The 19,068-nt window shown below is 44.1% G+C and overlaps 1 protein-coding gene across 4 annotated transcripts in view; it reads right to left on the minus strand.

The window, feature by feature from the left end:
* Positions 1–15,973: 15,973 nt before the first annotated feature.
* Positions 15,974–19,068, minus strand: part of ZFP64 (ZFP64 zinc finger protein) — a 114,373-nt gene continuing 111,278 nt past the window's right edge. For all 4 annotated transcript variants that reach the window (XM_063659483.1, XM_063659481.1, XM_054467855.2 and 1 more), the window contains one exon: positions 15,974–17,223. In XM_063659483.1, coding sequence (XP_063515553.1) covers positions 16,514–17,223 — 710 coding nt within the window. In that variant the 3' untranslated portion in view covers positions 15,974–16,513. The remainder of the gene's footprint in view (positions 17,224–19,068) is intronic.

Consider the following 19,068-nt stretch of genomic DNA (forward strand, 5'->3'; position numbering starts at 1 on the left):
GTCAAATTTTAAGGGATCTCTGGGGGAGGATTTCCTCCAGCTCTCTCGCCCCTCCCCAAAGCGGCTCCCATTCATTTTCTGACTTAAGGAGCTTTGTCAACTGCTGCTCATTTCCAATTTTCAGGTTGCCCTCGGAGTTACTGAAAATCCGGCAAAGCTGTCCATTTATTTTATTGTGGCGCCCACCCCATTGGCTTTCCTTGATCACTGCTTTGTCCGGCGATCAAGATTTACATTTAAATATAGGAATAGAAACAGTCTTTGAGGCTATTAGCAGTGAAAGATAATCAATTGGAAATGGTTCCCTGCTGGGCAATTTTCAAGCAGAGTCATCACCAAAAACCAATTGTGCCGGCAGCTTTTGGCCGTCATGAACATCACTGTCCAATTAGAATTACAGCCCTTGCCGAGTCCCGTGATTTATACACAATTGATATTGAATATTGCTTCAGCAAAGCAAGGCCTGTGGGATAAATTCCCAACATTTGGGGCACAAAAAGATTTTAAATAATTCCTCTTTTTGCTGGTTACTACAATGGTTATGTACGAAAATGGCGAAACTTCAAATGATTTATGCTTATAGCACTTAATGTTGTCTGATTAAGGGGTTGGTAGATTTTATATTTGTATATTGACACCTGGTCATTAGAACACTCATGATCCTTGATATTTTTGGTATACTTTTATTTAATATACTATATATCACCTAAACAATGCAAAAATATCTCATATGGATTTTCAAAAATTCTTTACTAATGCCATTAAGAGTTATTAATGCTATAACAAAAATCAGCTTATCTAAATTAGTACAGTACTTAATAAAATAATACGCAGTTTGGAAAAGGGGACAGTCACCATTTCAGCCTTTCACCATTGCTGATGAGGGTGCACTGGTATAGTCTTTTTGGAAAACAATTTGGCAATGTTTAGCAAAAGCCTTAAAAATGTTCATAACCTTTAACCCAGTAATTCAATTTCTGGGAATCTATCTGAAGAAAATAACCCTATATAAGGAAAGAGCTTGAAGCATTAAGATGATAAATGCAGGATTATTTTTAATTACAAAAATGCACGGTGAGGTGGCACACACAGTCCTGGCTATGGAGAAGGCTGAGGTGGGAGAATCGCTTGAGCCCAGGAGTTCGAGGCTGCAGTGAGCTATGATTGCACCGGTGAATACCCATTGCACTCCAGCCTGGGCTATGGAGCAAGACCCATCTCTTTAAAAAAATTGGAAGAAAACCAAACGTCTACCAAGAGATTCATGGTCATGTAACATGTTTTTAAGTCATATATAATAATATGAAGAAATGCTACATTAGTTTTCAAAGAAGGGAAAATAAAATGTTCACATTGTACATACATTAACAAACACCATACAGTGATGGAAAAACATAATGGGCAGAGCAAAAGACTAATAGAGCAAAATGTTAGCAGTAGTGGCCTATAGATCTGGGACTAGATTATATAGGTAATTCTACTTTCCCATATTATTTTGTATTTCCCAAAATTTCTGTATAATAAATGAATTAATGCATATAATGAAAATGAGTGACTGTCTTATAATATTTTCTTTTGTTATGAAAATACCAATAATACATTACTGTATTGTCTCCCAATACAATATTAATGGTGGCCAGGCACGGTGGCTCATGCCTATAATCCCAGCACTTTGAGAGGCTGAGGTGGGTTGATCATTTGAGGGCAGGAGGTCAAGACCAGCCTGCCCAACATGGTGAAACCCCGTCTTTACCAAAAACAAAAAACAAAAATGAGCTGGACATGGTGCTGCACACTTGTAATCCCAGATACTTGGGAGGCTGAAGCAGAAGAGGCGCTTGAACCCGGGAGGCGTAGGTTGCAGTGAGCTAAGATTGCATCACTGCCCTCCAGCCTGGGAAGCAGAGTGAGACTCTGTCTCAAAAAAGAAAAGGAGTGGTAAATTTTTTGGTAATATTTTATTAAACAAAAGCATAAGAGTGGGAGGTAAACTATAGATGGGAGTCTGGGAATAGACCCACTCTATGATGGAAATGGGTTTTTTTGCAGTAACAAGGTGAGCTGCTGAAATGACTGTTGCACTAACCGAATAAACTCCTGTTTATCCTAAAATTAGAATCCTGGAGGAATAACAAAGAAGCCCAGGAAGGCAATTTGTTCTTCCAGACACACATCTAGAAAGGAGAGATGACATGCAATTCACGAATTGCGTTATAAAAAGCTCTTTTCAGTTTGTCACCCAAGCACTTTCCAGAGAGTGGCAGAAAACCAAGTTAAAAATGTCCAGGCTGGGCGTGGTGGCTCACATCTGTAATCCCAGCACTTTGGCAGGCTGAGGTGGGTGGATCATGAGGTCAGGAGTTCAAGACCCGCCTGGCCAAGATGATGAAACCCCATCTCTACTAAAAATACAAAAATTAGCTGGGTATTGGGCCGGGTGCCGTGGCTCATGCTTGTAATCCCAGCACTTTGGGAAGCTGAGGCGGGCGGATCACCTGAAGTCGGGAGTTCGAGACCAGCCTGACCAACATGGAGACACCCCGTCTCTACTAAAAATACAAAATTAGATGGGCATGGTGGTGGGCACCTGTAATTCCAGCTACTTGGGAGGCTGAGGCAGGAGAATTGCTCGAACCCAGGAGGCGGAGGTTGCAGTGAGCCGAGATTGCGCCATTGCACTCCAGCCTGGGCAACCAGAGTGAAACTCCATCTCAAAAAACAAAACAAAAAACCCCAAAAAGGTGGTGGATTACTAGTGGAGAAATCTGGGCAAAATGTAGAAGAGATATTTATTATTCCTCACAACTACATGTGAATCTGCAATGATCTCCATGTAGACTGAGATTCAAATAAAACTATTTACAAAAATAGGTGGCAGGACAGACTTAGCCCCTGGACTGTAGTTTGCTGATCCCTGGATAAGACTATTGGTGCCAGTTTTTACTTCCCTGGGACAGGATTATTTGTGCACACCCTTTGTGATATAAATTTGCAGAGGTCTCCCACTGCACACAAAGTGTATTTCCCCACCCTCTGATGCTAGACTTGCTCTAGGTAATGGAACATTAGTAGACATGATGAAAAGAGGGGCTTTACCCTGTTTCGTGAGTTTGCTTGCCCTCTTGTACTCCCGTGATCTGCCATGAGAAAATCACAGTCATTGTTGACCCAGGGAGAATGTAGTGATCCAGGGAATAGAACTGAATCCAATCTAAAATGTGAAGCCATGCCCAGTTACCCAGAAGCCTAGAACAGAGCTGCCCTGTTCAAGCATGAGCCAGAAAAATAAGCACTTGCTGTAAGGCCCTGGGCTTTTGGGGGTGGTTTGTTATGGGGCATTATCTTAGCAATAGCTGACTAATACACCATCCAGCATTCTTGGCCAACAAGCAATAGATGTTGCTTTGCACAGCTGGGGTGACCTCTGTCAGAGTATGTGTTTTGTTCACTCCACTATAGTCTCCGTTTTCCAGATGAAGGACTATTGATTTGCAGCAAATAGTCAAACAAAACAAATGTGGAATTATTTTAATAGTCAACCATGCCCACTGGATATAAAAATGCAAGTTTTGGCCAGGCACTGTGGCTCACGCCTGTAATACCAGCACTTTGGGAGGCTGAGGCGGGTGGATCACCTGAGGTCAGAAGTTCCAGACCAGCTTGGCCAAACCCTGTCTCTACAAAAAAATACAAAAATTAGCCGGGCGTGGTGGTGGGTGCCTTTAAGTCCAGCTACTTGGGAGGCTGAGGCATGAGAATCACTTAGAACCCAGGAGGCGGAAGTTGCAGTGAGCTGAGATCGTGCCATTGTACTCCAGCCGGGGCAACAAGAGAGAAACTCCATCTCAAAAAAAAAAAAAAAAAAAAAAAAAAGGAAGTTTTATTGCTAGAGGAGGAAGAGAAGGAGGAAAAAGGTCAGGGGGATGTGCGCTCTTTTAGTCTTGGCTTACCCAAGAACAATTCTTAAATCTTGAATAATTTTAAAGAAAAGAGCAGATCATCAGTCCATCCTTAGTGCACTGACCCTCGAACAATGCAGGGATTAGGGGCACCAATGGCACATATTTGGTGTATGTATTATATACTGTATTCCCACAATAGTATAAGCTAAGGATAAGAAAATGTTACTGAGAAAATTAAGTGGGAGTGGATCATCATGCAAGTCTTCATTCTCGTCATCTTCACATTAAGTAGATTGAGGACAAGGAGGAAGAGAAGGGGTTGGTCTTGCTGTCTCAGGGGTGGCAGAAGAGGAAGAAAATCCACATATAACTGGACCCACATAGTTCAAACCTGTGTTTTTTTTTTTTTTTTGAGACAGGGTCTGTGTTGCTCAGGCTAGGGTGCAATTGTGCTAATAATAACTCACTGCAGCCTCCAACTCCTGGCTTCAAGTGATCCTCCCACCTCAAACTCCCAAGCTCCTGGGACTACAGGTGTACACCACCATGCCCAGCTCATTTTTGATTTTTCTGTAGAGATGAGGTCTCACTCTGTTGCCCAGGCTGGTGTCAAACTCCTGGGCTCAAGTGATGCTCCTGCCTTGGCCTCCCAAGGGGCTGAGATTACAGGCATGAGCCACCATGCCAGCCAACCACGCAGCTTTAATGAGATGGTCACAGGCAATGCGTTATGACAGGTGGGAATGCGTCTCCAAGGTGACGGGCAGTGACCCCTGCAGGAGCCTTGTATTGCACATCCTTCTCAGGTGGGGCACATGTGTTGATGGAAGCAGTGAAGAAAAAAGAGAGCAGAGAGATGTCATTCACAAGGTGGCGATGAGAAGGGTCATTGCTGCTTGGTGTGTAGGTATGAGGTAGGGTGGTTAGAGGGAGGCATCGCAAAGAAATGCCCTGGGAGCACTACCTGCTGATGTCTGATGACTCTGCCCTTCGGGAGCCTCATCCGTAATGTGGGTCAGCATCACTTACATTGGAAAGTTGCTGGATGATGCCAAGGTGTTTGTGAAACTCACAGCAACACCTGGCACTGGTAGCTACTGTAATTGTTAATTTGGCAGCTAACACAAAAACAGCCACGATGACAAATTTTAAATCAAAACTTTTGGCTGGGCACAGTGGCTCACACCTGTAATTCCAGCACTTTGGAAGGCCAAAGTGGGCAGATCACTGGAGGTCAGGAGTTCAAGACCAGCCTGGCCAACATGGTGAAACCCCATCTTTACCAAAAACACAAAAATTAACCAGGCGTGATGGCATGTGCCTGTAATCCTAGCTACTCTGGAGGCCAAGGCACGAGAATTGCTTGAACCCAGGAGGTGGAGGTTGCAGTGAGGTAAGATTGCACCACTGCACTCCAGCCTGGGTGATGGAGTGAGACTCTAACTCAAGAAAACCCCACAAACTTTTACAAATACACAAAACACTATTAATGATGACTGCTTTTTGGGAGGTAAAATAAGGGATAGTGAAAAAGAGACGTTTTCCTATACATCCCCAGATATTGCTTGACAAAAAAAAAATGCACATTATTTTAAAAGACAAAATGTTTTAAGAATGTAGGAATTTTTATAAATGGCTTTCCTAGCCAGGCCTGGTGTCTCACACCTGTAATCCCACCACTTTGGGAGGCCGAGGAGGGCGGATCACTTGAGGTTAGGAGTTCAAGACCAGCCTGGCCAACATGGTGAAACAGTGTCTCTACTAAAAATACAAAAATTAGCCAGGCGTGGTGGCGTGTGCCTGTAGTCCCAGCTACTTGGGAGGCTGAGGCAGGAGAATCACTTCAATCTGGGAGGTGAAGGTTGCAGTAAGCCAAGATTATGCCACTGTACTCTAGCCTGGGCGACAGAGTGAGACTCCATATCAAAAAATAAATTAAATAAATAGCTTTCCTATTTAGAAAATATGTGTTTAGTTTTGTAGTGGAATGAACATTTGACCTATGTAAATTTACTTCATATCATTTATATATATTCTTGAGAAACACTACAGTTTCTAAATATACCCACAGCTAGATGGCAAAGGCCTTTGTGTTTGAGCTTAATATAAACCAATATTTGGGAACAGCATATATCAGAAAAAAAATCACATTCAAACATTGTGTTCATGTCAAAAACAATGAGAAATAAGAGCAGTTTAATTCTCATGTTTATTGCAGCACTATTCACAATGAGAAGGTAAAACCAACCTAAGTGTCCATCAACAGACGAATGGATAAAGCAAATGTGGTACATATATAGATGGAATACTATTTGGCCATAAAAAAGAATAAAATCCTGTCATTTGCAGCAACATGGGTGGAACTGGAGGTCATTATGTTAAGTGAAATAAGCCAGGCACAGAAAGACAAATATGCATATTGTCACTTGTATGTGGGAACTAAAAAAAGTTGATCTCATGGAGAGTAGATTGACAGATACCAGAGGCTGGGAAGGGTGTGTGGGTGTTGGGGTAGGGGGTGGTGAACAGAGGTTGGCCAATGGATACAAACATACAGTTAGAAGGAATAAGTTCCAATGTTTAATAGCAGAGTAGGGTGACTATAGTTACTACAATGTATTGTATATTTCATGGCCTTTTCTTTTTTTTGAGATGGAGTTTCACTCTTTCACCCAGGCTGGAGTGCAGTGACACGATCTCGGCTCACTGCAACCTCCGCCTCCCGGGTTCAAGCGATTCTCCTGCCTCAGCCTCCCGAGTAGCTGGGATTACAGGCGCCTGCCACCACGCCCGGCTAATTTTTGTATTTTTAGTAGAGATGGGGTTTCACCATGTTGGCCAGGCTGGTCTCGAACTCCTGACCTCGTGATTCGCCCGCCTTGGACTCCCAAAGTGCTGGGATTACAGGCGTGAGCCACCATGCCCAGCCTGTATTGTATATTTCAAAGCAGCTAAAAGAGAGGACTTAAAATGTCCCCAACACATAGAAATGATAAATACTTGGCCAGGCGCAGTGGCTCATGCCTGTAACCCCAGCATTTTGGGAGGTTGAGGTGGGTGGATCACCTGAGGTCTGGAGTTTGAGACCAGCCTAGCTAACACGGCAAAAACCCATCTCTACTAAAAATACAAAAATTAACTGGGCGTGGTGGTGGGCGCCTGTAATCTCAGCTACTCGGGAGGCTGAGGCAGGAGAATTGCTTTAACTGGGAGGTGGAGGTTGCAGTGAGCAGAGATTGCACCACTGCACTCCAGCCTGGGCAACAGTGAGGCTGTCTCAAAAAAAAAAAAAAAAAAAAAAAAACTTGAGGCAATAGACACCCCAAATACATTGACCAGATCATGACACATTCTATGCATGTAACAAAATATCATGTGTATCCTATAATCACAAATATGTATTAATAAAAAAAATTTTTAAAGCAATAGTTTAAAATTCAATACCATATCTCATAAACTGCTCTGACCGGCTAGAGCAGGAATTAGGGAATTACGGCCTATGGGTTAACTCTAGCCAATAACCTGCAAGTTAAATTGAAATTTTTATTGAGATAATTGTAGATTCATGTGCAGTTGTAAGAAATAATACAGAAAAAGCCCTTGTATGCTTCGCCCAGTTTCTCCAGTGGTAATCCACCTGTTTTAGGTAATCTACCACCATGAGCTAAAAGCAGTTTTTGAATTTTTTTTCTTTTTGGAAAAGGGTTTTTCTCTGTTGCCCAACCTGGTGTGCAGTGGTGCAATTATGGCTCTGGGCTAGAGACTGGGCTAGGATTAGTGAAGAAATGAGTATCTGGAATAAAAATTATTCTTTCGAAGATAAAAAATTCTAAGTGACATCTGCACCACTGATTCTCTTAAACATTGATATAAAAACTGTTTTCTTGCAACCAGGGACAAATGGATAACTGAAGTACAGTTAATATTTGGTTTTTCTCAAAATCCAGGGTTGTCTATGTATTCATTCAGTCACCCAGGCTATAGTACAGTGGCGTGATCATAGATCATAGCAGCTTCTATCTGCTGGGCTCAGGTGATCCTCCTGCCTCAGCCTCCCAAGTAGCTGGGACTACAGATGCATGCCATCATACCTGGCTAATTTTTAATGTTTTTTGTAGGGATGGGGTCTCCCTATGTTGCCCAGGCTGGTCTCAAACTCCCGGCCTCAAGCAATCCTCACATCTTGGCCTTCCAAAGCACTGGGATTACAGGCACGAGCCACTGCTCCTGGCCACGTCTATGCCTTTTAAAAGAACTATACGCAGAGAATCAATTTCTCTTAAAGAGATAGTTTATCAAAAGGATGCTTAAAGCTAACAAGTGCAGATGACACTGGGCTGGGTACTAGAATTAACTGTTATTTATGTGTTGCCCCTCCCAGCTATGGGATAAAAATCTTGCCCTTACCATTAGGGTGAAATCAGTCTTTGGTGACCTTTCAAGAAATACATACTGCACAGTGTGAGAAAGAGCACGTGAGTGCAATGCCTTTAGAATTTTGGAATTGACAAATGTACATTTGTTTTCTGTATGCCTAAGTCCCTCAAACTAACACATGAAGATTGAGCCATCTGAAGAGCAGTTTATGGGAAAAAGACTAATAGAGAGGTGTTACAAAGAGCCCTGTTTGGAGAATCCTTCTCAAACGCAAGGGTTTTTATTTTTTATAGAGATGAGGTCCCACTATGTTACCCAGGCTGGTCTCGAACTCCTGAGCTCAAGGGATCCTCTCACCTTGGCTTCCCAAAGTGCTGGGATTATAGGCATGAGCCACTGTACCCGGCCCAAAGGTTTTTTTTTTTTTTTAATATGGGGGGAATAAGTATTCAAATGCTGGTTCTACTTGTTCTGGTTAAGCAATTGCAAGTCATTTTTTTTTTTTGGAGACAGAGTCTTGCTCTCTCACCCAGGCTGGAGTGCAGTGATGCAATCTCAGCTCACTGCAAGCTCCGCCTCCCGGGTTCACACCATTCTCCTGCCTCAGCCTCCCGAGTACCTGGGACTACAGGTGCCCGCCACTATGCCAGGCTAATTTTTTGTATTTTTAGTAGAGACAGGGTTTCACTGTGTTAGCCAGGATGGTCTTGATCTCCTGACCTTGTGATCTGCCTGCCTTGGCCTCCCAAAGTGCTGGGATTACGGGCATCAGCCAACGCGCCTGGCCAAGTCAAAATTTTACTAAGAAAACCGGACCCCAGAAACTCCTTTAAAAATCAGACTTTTTTTTGAGACAGAGCCTTGCTCTGTCACCCAGGCTGGAGTGCAGTGGTGTGATCTCAGCTCACTGCAACCTCCACCTCCTTGGTTCAAGCAATTCTCGTGCCTCAGCCTCCTGAGTAGCAGGGATTATAGGCACATGCCACTATGCCTGGTTAATTTTTGTATGTCTAGGAGAGACAGGGTTTCACCATGTTGGCCAGGCTGGTCTCGAACTCCTGGCCTCAAATGATCTGCCCTCCTCAGCTTCCTAAAGTACTGGGGTTACAGGTGTGAGTCACCATGCCCAGCCTTAACATCAGAGATCTAATGTGAGGTGAGGGGGACGGTGTATGGAATTTTCCAAGTCCAGGAACTTGGGTGTGAAAATCTTTTATTTTTAAAAATTTTGTGTAGAGACAGGGTCTCACTCTGTTGCCTAGGATGGTCTCAAACTCCTGGCCTTCAGTGATCTGCCCACCTTGGCCTCCCAAAGTACTTAGGTTACAGGCATGAGCCACTGCACCTGGCCAGAAAATGAATCTTTAGTTTCACTAGCCTCTGAATGAAATCCGGTATTTCCGCCAATTTTGGATGTAGGCACCAAATCACAGTAGCATTATCCAACCTGTGCGTTAGTCAACAAAATAAATTGGATGTTTTCATATAACATCACGGCCATTATAGATTACTAGTTCAAAATAAAAGTAGTTACTAGATCTGCTGCTAGAGCTTGTATTTAATGTTAATAAAAACACACCTAACAATTTAAAAAATATTTTGATAACTATTTTAATGGCAATGGTTCCTTTTGCAAACCTATACATTTTATTCTTTTAAACATCACTGAGCAGATTCACGGATTTCATTGAATTGCCAAAGGGCTCCATGACTCAGAATGAACTGTGTCTTAAAGCAGGTCTCCTAAGCGAGGGGCATGGGGTATTGAAAGGGGATCCACCTCAGAGACCCGAGACACGGGTTCTAATCCTGACAAGTTGCTTGACCTCAAGGCAGGCTTCTGTCTCTCATGCCTTCACTTTCGTCTCTATTAAAATAGAAGTGGGCCAGGTGCAGTGGCTCACAGCTGTAAAAAGCACTTAGGGAGGCCAAGGGGAGAGGATAGCTTGAGGCCAAGAGTTGAGACCAGCCTGAGCAACAAAGCAAGAGCCCATCTCTACAAAAAAAAAAAAAAAAAAAAAAGCAGCATCTGAAGCAGCATGTGGGGAGTAAACGAGATGCAATTGTGAGTGTCTCCTGACAGTGGCTTCTCAAGCTCAGGTGGCCACTTAAACTCACATAAATCCATGTTTGGTTACCAAAGATAAGCATTTAAGCAAAATTTATAATTTTGTAACCTGCCTATGTTGGGGGAATGCAACGTTGGTCATTCCTGCAATGCTTGCCCCAGCACACACGCAGCCCACGGACATTTTTCCAACCTAATGATACTCACATTTGAAATTTTTTCCCACCTTACTATAGACCTCACTATTCTTGCAAAAAAGACTTTGTTCTATCTCAACACTTAGAACTCATGATTCTGTTCCTGAGCTGCCCACCTCTGCCAGTGGGAGACACCCTAGACTAAGGTGAGAGGTTAAGGAAGCTAGTGGAAGGCTGGGAGTGGTGGCTCACACCTCTAATCCCAGCACTTTGGGAGGCCAAAGTGGGAGGATCACTTGAGGTCAGGAGTTCAAGACTAGCTTGGGCAACATGGTGAAACCATCTCTACTGAAAATACAAAAATTAGCCGGGCATGGTGACATGTGCCTGTAATCCCAGCTACTCGGGAGGCTGAGGTGGGATAATTGCTTGAACCTGGGGGGCAGAGGCTGCAGTGAGTACCACTGCACTCCAGCCTGGGTGACAGAGCAAGACTCCGCCTCAGAAAAAAGAAAAAAGGAAGCTAGTGGAGACAGATTGCAGGTGCCAGAGTTCAGCACAGCAGGTTTGACTCTCCTGTACCAGCTGCATGATGCTAAGCAAGTTAACATCTCTGAAGATCAATTTTCCCTTGCAAAGATGAAGGCAAATGCCTTCCATTGTGAGGACCCATCAAAATAATGGAGGGGATACTAGTGAATGTTAGTGGGTGCCAGTGCTTGTTCCTCCCATCCAGAGACCTGGATGGTCACCCCTATCCAGGAGTCTTGATTTCAAATGGTCGATGGCCCTTCCCACAGCTTTCCAGTGATGCAGACGGGCTCAGGTATGCCCTTCTCTTCAGAAAACTGGCTATTTGCAAAGCCCGATGCAAAATATTTTCAAAATTGTTATTCAAAACATTCAGAATTTCAAGTTGGTGACAGAACATGCAACCAAACAGGGGGCCTCCTGACTGTGGGGCCCTTTGTGACAGCACAGCCCATGAAGACGGTCCGTCTCCAACTCACGCGGCTCTTCCCACCCTGGTTCCACACTACAGTCACCTGCAGAACTTTAGAAACTAGAGATGCCCTTGTACCTCCCCCGAGAGATTTCAAACACCAAAGAGGCTCCCAGGGGACCGCAGCATGCAGGCACAGTCGAGTGCTACTGGAGTAGAGCCTTAGGATGCCTTGGAAGACTGTCATGGCCCAACATCCACAAGCAGCAGGCAAAACTGTCCCCATAAAGCCCCGATAAGACAAATGCTTGCGAATGGAACACCTCAGGGTCTTTAGGACCCATATCACGTGCCCCATGGAAAAAGCTATTAATACCTCCCACCCCTATGAGCCTGCCTTTCTGTGCAGAGAGCAGAGGATGCTCATGGGTTCAGCATCTCCCCTTCCAGGTTTTAACCGGCACAGCCCACTCAGAGGAACCTGCTTCCCCATGTCCTTTGTAGAGCTATGGTGTGTGACTAGGTGGGGAGGCAAGCAGCAGCTTATGTGCGGCTTTCCAGCAGTGTTAAGGACACTACCTTCTGTCCTAGTTGGCGCTTAAGGTGTCATCTGGGACTATGTGTTGAAGATGTGTGTGGCGGCGGGCACGGGAAGACAGAAATCATGATCCCTGCTGATCATAAGGCTACAGTACCTAGATCTTGGTTATTCCTCCTCCCCCTGCAAAAGAAAAAAAGCAAGCCAGGGCTCAGCGGGTGGGGGAGACAGAGGGAAGCCAACTTCTCTTAACTCAGTAGATTGCATCATTAGGCCAAATACCTGACATGACCCATTTTACAGAAGAGTAAAACAGACTCAGATGACATCCCTCTAGCTGAACGAGGCAGGGATTTCCCATCTTCAACTGCATTCGCTTATAACTTAAAAAAAAAAGGTGGCTTCTCAGAGTAGAAGGATGGTTGCCAGGAGTTGGGGGAAACGGGGAGATGTTGATCAAAGGGCACAATCTTTGTCATGACATGAACAAATTTTGGGTTGTAAGGCGCAGCATGAGTGGTGGCGGCTGTGTTGATCTGTGGTAGTCATTACACAATGCTTAGGTATTTCCAATCAACACATTATAGACATGAATATATACAGTCTGTCTGTTAAATATTTAAAAGAGGCAGCTTTTGGCCAGGCATGGTGGCTCACGCCTATAATCCCAGCACTTTGGGAGGCCGAGGCAGGTGGATCACGAGGTCAGGAGTTTGAGACCAGCCTGGCCAATACAGTGAAACCCTGTCTCTACTAAAAATACAAAAAATTAGCAGGTCATGGTGGCAGGCGTATGTAATTCCAGCTACTTGGGAGGCTGAGGCAGGAGAATCGCTTGAACCCAGGAGGCAGAGGTTGCAGTGAGCTAAGATCGCACCATTGGACTACAGCCTGAGCGACAAGCGTGAAACTCCATCTCAAGGAAACAAAAGAGACAGCTTCTAGGATGTCATCATCCTACCCCAATTTATTACTGGGTCATATTGTTCTGTTTTAGGAAGTTTCTTCTCCTTATCCTTCAGTTTCTGCATTTAAAGAGGGACAGGGACTAGGTGGGGTGGGAGAGGCCACGGCCTCAGGCACACATTTAAGGTGGTATCCCAAATCTCAACTGATCAACGTAAATACCATAACGCAACTTTTTAAAAACCAAAATGAATGCAAAAGAAACCTACAATGAACAGGATGTCAGAACTCTAAACACGGGATCCAACTCTGCCTGTGCAGCCCTGACTTGCCCTAATCCCAGGCCAACTTTCCACAGAACTACAAAAACAAAGCAGATGATCTGTGGGGCCACCATTTGCCAATCTGCATTAAAATATTTTTTTGGTGACCGAGTTCTCGGCACTCCCTTAAGTCTCATGTCCCAGGTGAGTGCCTCACCCTATCCCAGCTCTGGGCAGCACCTGGGAGAAAAACACCTGCAGACAGGTAAAGGTCTTAGTGCAGCGCCTGGCTCAGTCATGATGGCAACTTGAATTGAGGCTCATCTGCTTTCTTAGAAGAGGTTAAATATAGGGAGACAAACAAGCTCTTTGTGTTCTGTAGTGTCTAGAAGGCAGCAAGAAACCTTAAGCAGAGGGGCGGGAGATCGCCTTGATTTCTGCTCTTCAATGGAGATTTTACAAGCTGATCTGAGTAAAGATCAAAAGGATCCAGTTTTCCCCAATGCCTAACCAGAAACTCATCTGTCTGGCATGAAGCAACACCTTCCTTAAAGTGGCCCCACAAAAATTTTTTTAAAGATGGAGTCGCATTGCTACCCAGGCTGGACTTGACCTCTTGGGCTCAAATAGTTCTTCCCAGCTCAGTCTCCCAAGTAGCTGGGACCATAGACGCTCATTACTGATGCTGGCTCAATTTCATGTTAACATTTCTCTTTTGCCTTTTATCCAAGGCCAATCAACCCTGTTGCTTGTACTTAGGGGTTAACAGACTGGCCTTCCAAATCATGTCCTTTTTATAAATAAAGTTTTATTGGCCCACAGCTAAACTTTTTTCCTTCCCTATTCTCTGCAGCTGCATTACAGTGGCCGGGTTGGAACCTCTGTGCTACAACAGCAGTGGCAACAGAGCTGATGACAACTAGGACCAGCAAAGCTCAAAACATTTACTATCTGGCCCTTAACTGAAAAAGTTTGCAGATCCCTGGGGCTCAGGTGAAGTCAAACTGCAAACATTCTCAGTTTCCTCTTCCAGATCCAGAGGGCTCTGCCAATCAAGGCTAGTGTAAGAATTACCATTCTGCTCTGTGCCATGTCAGCTGCTCCTTTCCATTAAGGCTGTTTTATTTGCTTATTAACTGTACATTTTAAGTCTCATTCTAGCAGGTTTAGCCAGTTCAGCCCCCAATTCCGAATGATTTAACCCCACCCACTGCCACCTTCTAATCTCCTAGAAATGGTAAGGTAAGACCATCCCTACTCCTAGAAGTTTCCTGGTCCTAGACGTCCCTCTTAGTCTACTTTTCTGAATCTTGGAATTCTTACCAGTCTCAAAAATTCTTTTAAGTTTCCCAATTTTTTTTTTTTATAATACTCAATTCAGCCTTATTCTCTTGAACTACACTCTCAGCTTTGTGGAAATCCCATATGTGTCTCTGCCAGAAAATTTGGTATCTTTTAGTGTGTTTTACAAGTCACACTTGCCAGTTCAGAGCAAAGTACTCTGCAAGAGGGCTTGCTACATTCTAAGACCATGGGCCAAATCTAGCCTGCCACCTGTTTTTGTAAAGTTTTATTGGGACACAGACACATTTGTTTTTTCTTGCAATCTATGGTTGCTTTTGCACTAAAATCACAGAGCTGAGTAGTTGCAAAAAACTTTATGGCCCCCACCCACTGCCTGAAGTATTTAATACTGGGTTCACAGCTTTTTACTCACCTCTGCTCTATTGGGAATCCAAGTTTGCTGGGTGATACCAGCTTGGATATAATATCCTTAAAGTCCAAACAGCTGTTAACAACAAAAAAAATGCCTTCTAAAAAGGCTGATATCTTTCCTCTTTATCTAAAGAGCTATAACAACAAGTACAAGCAACGTTTATGTGATTTCAATTTATGGGTTCCCACTTGAAAGGTCAACAACCTTCTAGAACAGAAACGCAGATCAGACTCACAACAAACAGCAGAAAGGTAACAATAGCAACTGTACAATAGCACCAGCATTCAGTAACCAGACACTTTTCTGATCAAAACCATTATCTCCAAAGAGACTAAAATTCTATCCTGGGTCTCTGTCATCATTTTAATCTTTTCTTCCTACAATAGAGATTCAGCAGTACACCATCACCTACCCGTTGTAAAACTTAAATGGAGTCAGATTTGCCCAAACTACCATCATTCACAAAATAAACTAGGTACCTCTATTTCACAAGTGAAATAGTCCCTTGTTTACAACCTATAAAATCTTACATCCTTTTTTCTTAGTTTACCAAGAACAATGGATCTACTTAATCTGTTTCAATTCCAGAGATGTTCAGCTTGATGAGGGCACACAAGAATTTATATTTAAAAAAAGTATTTGAAGGAAAGATGCCAAAAGTAGAAACCAAGCAACTTTGGGTAAGTATTATATCCACTGAGATTTCATAACCTCCTAAGAGTCCATCTATGAGAAGAGGTTGGATTTTCAGTAGTTTGTCGGTTCAGCAAACACTAAATGCTTTCCGTGATGAAACAGATGCTGGTGTGAGGCTGTCCCACGTATCACATACCCCAGCACCAAGCTCAGGGCCCACTGGGCCCCTGGACTTTTCTCTCCAAATAGAAGTAAACAGAATTTTGAATTCCACAACAGACAAGCACAGGCTGGGCTAGTTAGCTTGATCTTTGGCGCCACCTCCAGATCAAACTGCATTTCGTTTTACTACAGTAGGAACTCATTGAGAAATCCAATGTGCGTTTATAATTAAGTTACTGAATGGGGTGGGGTCTGGGGATGGAGAACCTCCTACCATAACTGTCTGTGGAGGGCTACAAAAATTGAGTGTTCCTTACATCATGCTACCAGGAGTCTGCCTTTTTTATTGTAAGACAACAGGTAAAAGAAACCACACAAACATATAAGGCAAACACTCTTAGAACGATCACCCAGGTTATGAAATAGGTTTCCAGCAACCCCAGACCCTTTCATGTACACCTTCCTCACTTTAACCCTTTCCACTCTAGAGATTAGTTTTAGTTTTCTATATCGTCTAACTAGTTTAATAATTCCATCAGAGATGCACCAGTTTTAAAATTGGAATCCGTTACGTAGAAGCTATCCCCATTGGATAGAGCAGGGCTTGGCAGACCCCGCCCTTCAATGACCAAGTCGACTTGCTCAGATAATCCTTGGAGGGAAGGGACAAATGCGAGGAGTGTCTCCACAGCCCTGCTTTGCTTTCGTCACTGTCGGCCAGCCATCGCCTCTGGAGGCCCGTGAAGTTGGAGCGGCCAGCCCCAGAAGTGGTGCCCAAAGCCTGTCTCAGTGTCGTCACCTCTGGAGGGCTTGACAACAGCACTGGTCAGAAGTTCCGACAGCTGACCACCCTCTTCGGCTGAGCTAGAGGTCTTGGCTGGGGTCTAGGGGAGCCTCGAGCTGCCCCACGGAGACCAGGGTGCTGAGCTGCCCCGAGGCACCGCTTTCCGGTGGGAAAGTGACCAAGTCTGAGTTCTTGTTCTCACTCTGATCACTGTGCTGCTTCTTGTGGCATCTCAGAGAGTCATCCCTGACGAAGGAGGCGCCGCAGGTCTCACAGCGGAAGGCCCTCTGCGTCACGATCTTGGCCACGTGTTGGGAGCTGCTCTCTCTGAGCCCTTCCTTGCCCAGAGGGGCCCGGTTCTCCGTCTTGGCCTCCTCCCTGTGCACCTTGTCGATGTGCTTGGCCAGGCTGCTGGGCCGCTTCGTGTCGAAGCTGCAGAAGTCACACTTGAAGGGACGGTCCTTACAGTGGACTCTGCTGTGCACGCGCAGGGCGGCCGCGCTGGAGCAGGAGTAGCTGCACTCTGGACACTTCTCCGGGTGGTCGGCCTGGTGCAGCCGGCTGTGCTCCAGGAGATCAGCACGGTCCCGGCCCTGGAAGGCACAGTGCAGACACTTGAAGGTGTGCTTGATGCGGATGTGCGATTTGAGATTCGCCTTCATGGTGCAGCGTACGTCGCAGAACTCGCACTTGAAAGGCTTCTCCCCCGAGTGCACGATCATGTGCCTTTTCAAGTCCGAGCTGATTTTGAACTTGGCGCTACAGAGCCAGCACTGGAAGGGGGTATCCCCTAGCAATGGAAGGTGTGTTTCCATTAGAACAGGCAGGCAAAACAGACCCTCCCACCCCAACCTGCCTCAGCACACTTGGCCGCAATGAGGTGGTTGGGTTTTGCGAACTCTACCCCCAACCTCCTAATGACAACACTTGTGCATATTAATACAATCCTCACAACAATCCTATGAGTGGGTACTATTACCCCCACTTTACAGATGGGGCAACTGAGGCTCAGAGAGGTCAAGGTACTTGACTCAGGTCAAACAGCAGGGATTTGGAACCCACGCACTATGGCACTCAAGTCCATACTCTTGATGACCCCTTCAGTTTCAAATGTAAACTCCTATTTAACTTGACATCCCAGAATTGAATGTGGAAGAAGAGGTGAGATTTACATTACAAACAACTGCTTCAAATCAAGCCAAGAACCTGTGAAGATGCTTACTATAGTGTTTAATCTATATGACATCAGTTACTGAGCTTATATTTCAAGTTAAAGTTTCTTACTTTTATAACTACAGGCTAAATTTTATTTATAATATTAATGCATAATTATGGCAGCAGGGGACAAATAATAAAGAGCCATGGTCTCTTCTCTAATTTAGAGTCCCATTCCCTGGAGACATTGCTAAGGGTTTCTAGTTGTTTTGGAGGTTGACTGCTTTAAACATCAGTTGAATATACACAAAGATAAGCATCTTATCCTACACACCCATCCTTTCCTTAACCTCTCCCCCTGCATTCTGGTGGTTGTGACTTTTACACTTTTAAGCTGAGTAGTAGCCTCACATTTTAGTCCATCAGCTTCTGAGATTTTTTGAGGATTCACTCCTCTTCTCCACACTTAGCTCCTCACTTGTTAGAAGTAGCTTTCTTTTCACCTTTAAGTAAAAAAACACTTCCATTCTGTCTGGTGAATTCTCATACTTTAATCATTTTCAGATTTCAAGTTCGGAAGCCAACTATAAATAATTTAAATGGTGACTGGGAATGTGATATTCATCGGAGCCAAACACTGCACCAGGATTACAATCACTTCCTTATAAGTCTGCTGTCACACTCAGGCCAGTGGATGGCATAACCACCCATCAATATAATTTTGTTTTTCTTACATGCTGCTAATTTGGGGGCACGTTTTAGCTTGTTTCTTGATTAGATTGTATTTCTTGAAAAAAGGACTCTCAATTTCAGAAGTCATCCACTCTCATAATTTTGTAACTTTCACAAGGAATTTTTAAAATGGATTTTTAAAACTTCTGATTTAGTTTCTCTTGACCTTCTATACAAGCATCAGCCTGTTATTTCTCTTTGCTGCAATCCCAGTTGGCCATATTCAGGTATTCACATATCAAATATATCATGCCAGATGTTTTCTCCCTTCCTTTGCTAGAGTTTATCTTCTAGTAACTCCCACTAGCACGGTGGCTGGGAGTAAAGTCTTGAGTCCTTGGCACATCGTTCTATTTTGCTCTCATACTTGAGGTAGTTTGGCTGGGTATAGAATTCTAAATTCAAAATCATTTCCTAACTCTTGAGGGCACTGTTCCATTGTCTCCTAGAAGCCAATACTACCCAGACATATTTCTAGATATAGATGTCCCCTGTCCACTCCCTTCCATCCTGATTGGAATCTTGTGACCACTTTTACTCTCCTGGCCCCTTAGAATTGTGGACTTCATTTGATTTTCTATTTTCACTCTATGTTCTTCTCACTTCCATTTTCTTTTCTTCCTAGACCTGGTCAGAAACCAGACTTCAGGACTGGCTCTTATTTTCAGTTCACTCACCCAATTTTTTTCCCCTAATCTCTGGGAAATTAATTTTATAGCTAGCAATCCTAGTTTTATGTCATACTTCT

Source organism: Pongo pygmaeus, chromosome 21 (genome assembly GCF_028885625.2).
Source record: "Pongo pygmaeus isolate AG05252 chromosome 21, NHGRI_mPonPyg2-v2.0_pri, whole genome shotgun sequence".
Taxonomy (NCBI): domain Eukaryota; kingdom Metazoa; phylum Chordata; class Mammalia; order Primates; family Hominidae; genus Pongo; species Pongo pygmaeus.